We start from the raw sequence: 7241 nt of genomic DNA, 5'->3' as shown, positions 1-7241 counted from the left end.
TTCGTATTTTTGCACCGTGCGATCGTCGCTTTTGTTCAAACGCAGAATCTGAAGGAATTCTTTCGCTGCTAACAGCAGAGCGTGTCTTAACAGCAAGGTCATTGTTGGCGACGTCTTTAATGCAACAATGCAGACTGACCCAATTAAGTAGCAGGAAAGGACAATCACAAGCGTAGTAGTGGCACTACTGATGAGCCTGTGTTTGTTTGCTGAAGCGGGGAGTGCGTAGGGAGGACGCCAGGCAGGGGTGGGAAGTCCGGTCCCTCTTTCTTTCTTTTCTTTATTTATTTTTTTTGATGGCGGGTGGAGTGGTGGAGCAGAGCGACGGCTCACCCCAGAGACCTCCCTCCCTCCCCGCTTTGAGAAACAAAAGGGGCTTTTTCTCTGAGGAGCACAGTGACGTGGGAGGCGGCTGTGAATGTGGGCCATGTGTCAGGGCTGCTGCTGCTGCTGCTGCTGCTGCTGCTGCTCCGTTTGTCTGCTTCCCCTCCCCAACGCTGGTGCTCTGTGCAAACCTCCACAATTCAGTGCATCTGTAGAAGCCAACCGGACTTCTTTTTGCTTCTTTACTTCTAACTGACTGGTAGAGCTGAGTGTTTTTTGTAGCCGTGACCTCTATGACTAAGCATTCACACTGACAATTTATACTATTGCTAACTTTATGATTCACTGCCCTGCTTCTGCATGTCAGACTCGCAGCGATGCTTGTCATTCTTTGAAAGTGTAAGGTGCCGCCGAGGGAAAGAAAGTCACCTCATTAAAGACCGGCTGAGTAATTTGAAGATTGCTTGACATGCTATACTCGGGGCTCAAATACCACACAAAGCATATCTGTGGGATTAAAGTCGCCTGCGAGGCCAGCGCATACTCTCGTAATGGATTGGACTATTGCGCTGCTGCATGAGAATCTTTATGCTTACCCGGTGAGGTCATATGTACGCTGTCAAGAGCCCGCAAGTCGCTCGCCGGTCCAGACCTTCCCGTGTTAAGAAGGAAGCGGGTAAACACGGGCCTTGTTAAGCGCGCTGTGCGGCAGGCGGACACACCGAGGGCCCCCCGGCCTTTAATCAGCGGAGTGACAGAAGTGAAAGAAGGCTGTGTTCTGGTAGAAGATAGGAACACAACAGGAGGGGCGTGCGTCATGCCAGTGTTCTGCACCGCGCTCGACCCCCACCGGGCGCCGACACAACAGGGTGGTGGTCACTTTTGAACTGTCAGAGGAGGTTAAGCACGGTCTTATCTGCTCTAATGACGATCAACACCGCGATACATACTCCAGCTTTTAGGCAACAGATGTCCCACAGCATTCAGTTCTGGTGTCAAATGTTGTGAATGGTGCAGAACACGTTCATTTGCTCTCAGTGTTGTGTTCAGCATCCAATTATTACCCACACTTCACAGAGTTTTTTCAGCACTTTAAGTAGTGGAACTATTTTTTTTCCTAAACAGCCAAACCGTATGTGAACTGAGCTGAATGCTGGCAATAGCTCTTGGGGTTTGGTGCCTACCCCCGCTTGGCAGCTCAAATGTGGTCAGGGTGAAAAGCAATTTAGCAGTACCACCCGGCCGCAAAACATTTCCAGTTGAGCAAGTGTTTTCTGAAGCTTTTTTTTTTTTTTCATTTCTCTTTAAATAAAAAAAATAAAAAATCAGGCGCTTAATACCGAGAACACAAACTTAACTGTGAGCTCAAACCTCTGAACTACAAGCTTCTTTTTTTTTTCTTTTTTCCTGGATGTCATGTCGACTACACTTTACTGGATTCATTCACGACCAAACCGCAGACTGTGTGTGAGGTACATCTGACTTTTTAAAGTTCAGCCAGTGTCGAGGGTGAATAGCGGCGGCGGCGGCGCATGGAAGAAGAGATGCATTGGGGTCGTGTCCCTTTGGTGAGAGGACTGTAGGCGCGAAGGTGCGAGCGCTCCGCTTCCTTTCACTTTTATAAAAAAAAAAACAAGTCACACAGAAAAGAGCCTCCGCAGACACAGACAGCTATAAAACAGGGGTCAGCTGTAATCCGTCAGACCTTTTCGAATACCGAGTCAGTTAGTTTACACTGCGCGGAGACATACGACCACCGGTTCGCCTGGGATATACATATGCATACATATGGCATCGTGGGGGCATGCTTTGTGTCTGGGGAGTTTTCTCTGAGGCTTTAGTGGACAGTAAAAGCAGGGGGTCGCGTCCCGTTAGCAGACTGCTCTGTGTACGGGACACTTCTCAGATTGCCTGTAAAGGCTGTTAGGGAGGAATGGGTGTGGGGGAGCGAGGAAGAGGGAGGAAATTCAGGCTTTGGCTCCAAAAACCTGACGACTTCTGAAGTTTCAAAGCTCTCCCACACCACCGAGGGCTGCTGGCACGGCTGCCCACAAGGGAAAAGAGAGTGATGAAATGTGGGGGAAACCATGCGGCTTTGGCCAGCGAGAGCATGAGGCCTCCACATGGAATCACACACACACACACACACACACACACACACACACACACACACACACACACACACACACACACACACACAAAGAAGGGAGGGGACAAATAACTGGCTGCTGTGAAAACAAGTGCATGTTTCCACGGATAACGGTGCATTTAGAGCCGCAGGTGTGCGGCGTTGTCTGGTCAGCTGACCCGCCGCTTCCTGTCAAACAGGAAGACCCAAATGAGCGGAGATGAAAGTTCAAGGTAGCACACAGCTGGCAGTTGTTAAAGGTGGGCGAATGCAGGTGTGTCACAAGAGCGGCAGTGTGCGTGCCGTGTAAGGCGAGCCTAACCCAAACACATGACATACGAACACGCATGAATGTCGGCTCAGAGGCGCGCCGCAACACTTAATGTAGCGCACGCTAGCGGGGCCTACTTTCTAAAAATATCTGACTTTATTTCAATTTCATTCCAAGAGATAAACTACGAAAAAAACTCACTTATCTTATGAGCGACACATTCCCTCGATAAAGGATTTTTTCGGATTCTTATGCAAACTTTGCACAAATGATGCCCCCCCGCCTCCCAGGAGGACGAGTGTTAGCGCTGGAGATTAGTGCAGGACACTTTTCAGCCACATTCCTCTCTTGGCCCTAACAGACACATGCTTACAGGCCTTTGCATCCCTGAGGTGTCCGTCAACATAAGATGAAAATGAGATCATCAGCTTAATGGCTGCAGAGGGAGACGAAGGAAGGGAAGGGTGGGGATAGTTATAATCATGTTCTGGTATGACCGCACAAGCAGATAGTTAAAGACACGCATTGGGCTGAAAGTGTGCCGTGGATCTTAGTAGGTTTAAGGTGGAATCACGGAATCCTCCACTATTTTTCTAGATTAGCTGATCGTCTGGAGTAGAAACCACATTCAAGCTTCATGTGTGGTCTTTTTTTTTTTTTGTCTGGGAATGTTCGCAGATGCTTCGTCATAAGTCAAAGTATAGGACCGTAAAGCCACCAGCAATGCTCCGGGCCGTAGCTGAAACATACTTGTCAGCGGCGGCGAGGTGAACTGCTGTCAAACAACCTGACGAAACTCCATTCATATGCAAAAAAAGGAAAGAGCAAAGGTAACAAGCTGATCAACAGAGATAATCACCGCAGCAGCCTCAGTCACTCAGGGATCTGACAGCCTGTCGATACGGTACGTCCTGTGGCAGTGAGATCATACGTGCCCAGACACGTCTCCCGAAATGAGGTCATCTCTATTATCTGAAAGGTAATCTTGCTCTGCAGTCTGACGGCGAAAGAATCAATGTGCTGCACTCCTGGACCAGCGGGCCACTGTTTACCTGCCAGCGGAGGTAAACCGTCGCTAATTTGTAACTTGTGTGGAGAGGGTGGATGACCTCAGACTGGCCCGAGAGGTGCGGTTAACAAGCAGCCAGCTCCGGGTCATGTGTGTGTTTTAGTGACGACGAATCTGCCAAAATGGAAGGAAAAAAAAAAAACTGCCAGGCTTGATCCCTCAGATACTGCACTTCCATAAGCTGGGGGAAAAATAACCCAGTTAAAGCCAAGTGAATTCATTCGAGAGTAGTCAAATGCATGTTTAATAGCTTCATACGAGGCCAACAGGCAGCGAAATAATGGACAGAAAACACTGAGACGAACAATGTGTAAGCTGTTAGAAAACCCGGTACCAGCTGCTAGTACTTTGCTGTGTACATTAATATTTATTTCCGAGTGGTACACCCAGCTCAGACACAGTTTCATAATACTACGTAGAATTTCATTACCTCTAATTGCCCAATAACATTCAAGCTTGTGTCAGCTAATGGTGAAATGAACCAGAAAGACCTCAATGAATCACTTGGCAATAGGCTTTTGTTCTTGCTGAATCCATTCGGTACATTGAAACCTCGGGGGCAGCGATTGAGGATCGTTTGTTTTACGCCCCACTTCCAAAGGCCTCCGCCATTCCAGCTGGCCCACTGAAGCCATCATTTCATTATTTAGCCTCGCCGTAGATACGACGTCTGATGAGTGACTTTTGATAATATAACTATGACAGCACAATCCCCAGCAGAAGTGGCCTGAAGTCAAGTAAATAAAGATAAGCAGTTGTAGATCTGCGAGTCTTCGCTCTGATGATGGAGAGGCCGCCTCATTTTTGTTTACAAAGGGGGAAACATGAGCTCAGGCAGCGGCATAATTCATCACATTTCGACTGGGATCTGCATTTATCATCTCTCCGACCAGCTCACTTCCCATTTCCAGCCATTTGTTATTGTAAAACAAAAGATATGGATTCCAGTTTAAACCAGAGCCAAGGCTACATTTTTCCCCCCAGTGCTGTGAGACCTTGAGAACTTAAAAAAAAAATAACAGTGACAATGACTCAAGGAGAGTAAATTAGCTTTATTTATAACAGCGTTAAACATCTGTGTTACTGACTACTGCAGGACAAAGGTTGTGCATTTCTAGTTTTTTTTCCACATATTACACCTAATTACACGATGTTTGTTAAAACACTGCACAGCTACATGTGTACATCGCTGCGCATTTACTGTCTGCCAACAAACTGTCTTCAAGTACAGTAGCTCAACAAAGAATCTGACTGAGTAACACTAGCAGGCGACACGCAGCATTACTTTCCCCCTTCTAACCGTCAGTCAGCAGCTGGTTACAGGCACATTCATGTCAACTTGAGGTATCTTATCTATGCCAATCATGTACCGACAAATGCACAGTGCAGCTCCGAAGCATTCAAAGCTATCTCTTACAGACCCGTGTAATAGCTCGGCACATTTCAGTCTAGTTTGCTTTACACTGTGTAGCGCACCAGATGGCTTTCCTATGTTTGACAGTGCGCTGAGTTGTGACACAGGTTACACTGTGTTTGGAGGGTTTCATTCATTTTCTGCACTGTTTTGACATATTTGTTGAGTTACCTCAACGCAGCGCAGCCTTCCTATTGGAAAGAACTCTTTTATAGCCTGTATGTTAACACTGCTGGGCACGGTAGGTGGAGAGTTTCCCACGTCCGCTGCCTTGTACTCAGTTCCTCCTCTGGTTGAGGATCAGCTCCACGGCCTGGGCCAGGTCGTCCACGGTGCCGTCGGCCGTCACCGTCGGGTGCTTCTCGTCGCTGGGCCTGAGGGAGGAGACGCATGGGCAAAAGCTTCAGGACGAAACAGGAAGAAACAGCTGCCACACAACTAGAAGGCCCTGGCAGTCTGATGCTATCAGCGGCATCAACAATACTGAATGGACAAACAGCAGGACACGATGGGCGAAGAAAACTCAGGAAAGGCCGTCTTGTTAACTGTCTGAGCAAAGTCCTGGTAATAAATATGGCCTGTGTCCGTCTGGAGTGATCAGCAGGAAGGTTTTGTAGTTCTTTTTTTTTGCTGTGTTGCTATCTTCACACCTAAAGGTATCTGTGCTGCCGCTTGCCAAAAGCCCAGGCGGGGTAGTGCATGTTTTCTGTCTCTATCACCAGCTGTCACACAGTGTTCCAGACTTTTCTATTATATCTGCAGGCAGCTATAACAGACCCACTGGGGAGTTTAATGAGAGCTACTAATTCCAAAAATACCTGATTCTAAAAATAAAGGCAAGACAATAATTTGGTGGTGGTTTCTAACAAGGGGGCTGGGACCCAATTAAAAGATACTGTAAAGCTAAGCGGCTGTAAGAAGAATAAAACTGCAAGAGTGCGGAGGAGAAAAACACATTTCTGCCACATGCAATTATTTACTGATGTTTCACCGAACTAGCTTCTTATTTTTTGAGCCCTTAAGAGACATTCGAGGTCACCAGAGGATGAATCCTGCTGACTGGTGGCGTCCTGGCATTCCCATCTGCCTCAACTGTACAATACGTTTAGTGCAAAGTATGGAAAACATACCTGCTAAACATCAAAATGTAAGTACTGACGTTGTGCAAAGCAAGCAGTGTGACTTCCGCATTAAGCTCAGAGCTGTGTTTTGCAGTCCAGCCTCATACAGTCGCATTGCTTCTTATTAGATAACCGATCAATTAAACTTTAGTGCATTTCGTAGTGCTTTATCGGTGCCTGATCAGCCGATACCAAGGCAGTTATAAAAGCGTTGACTGCGATGAAGGGAAACAAAACCAGATTAAAAACCCAGATTAAAGACGCACATTGATCAGCCACAACATTAAAACCAGATAAACCTCGAGTCCCGTCATTTACGTAGATGTTACCTAATCATTGCTGCAGACTAACTGCACCGCCCATAGAAATGGCAGCAGCCTCCCCAAGCAGAATAATGTGCAGTGCTATTCCATAAAAACTGCTCAGGAATGGCTCGAGGAACACAACCAAAAGCTCAGAGCGCAAACAAAGCCTGCCAACCCACCAGATTCTAGTCAGGTTGAGCACCTACGAGTTATGGCGGCATGAAAATGCCAGATTCATGGAAGCTTCACCTCCCAGATCATATAACCCAACAGATCTGCTGCCAGCGGTCCAGTGCCAGACACCACAGGACAATCCAAGAGGTCCCATGTCCATGCTTCCATGGGTCAGAGCCATTCTGGCACACAAGGAGGACCTGACCACCATAGCAATAGCAGTCTTCAATGGCCTCCCCTCAGCACTACAATGCACCCCGCCACACCGCATAAACTGCTCAAGAACTGCTCGAGGAACACAACCAAGAGCTCAAAGTGGAAAAACAAAACCCTCCAGGTTTGAATGCACTGGAGCATCCATGGGTTACGGCGAAACAAGCCAAATTCATGAAGGCTCCACCTCTTAAATCACAGGACCCAACAGATCTGGTGCCA

General features: G+C 47.5%; 1 protein-coding gene across 1 annotated transcript in view; it reads right to left on the bottom strand.

Annotated features, from left to right (window-relative positions):
- Positions 1-4824: 4824 nt before the first annotated feature.
- Positions 4825-7241, bottom strand: part of lhpp (phospholysine phosphohistidine inorganic pyrophosphate phosphatase) — a 25141-nt gene continuing 22724 nt past the window's right edge. The window contains exon 7 of the mRNA XM_008290443.1: positions 4825-5580. Within this exon, the coding sequence (XP_008288665.1) occupies positions 5484-5580 (97 nt within the window). The 3' untranslated portion in view covers positions 4825-5483. The remainder of the gene's footprint in view (positions 5581-7241) is intronic.

Source organism: Stegastes partitus, unplaced genomic scaffold (assembly GCF_000690725.1).
Source record: "Stegastes partitus isolate 25-593 unplaced genomic scaffold, Stegastes_partitus-1.0.2 Scaffold673, whole genome shotgun sequence".
Classification (NCBI taxonomy): Eukaryota; Metazoa; Chordata; class Actinopteri; family Pomacentridae; genus Stegastes; species Stegastes partitus.
Note: the sequence above shows the minus strand (reverse complement) of the source record. Positions and strands in the feature narration are given on the sequence as shown.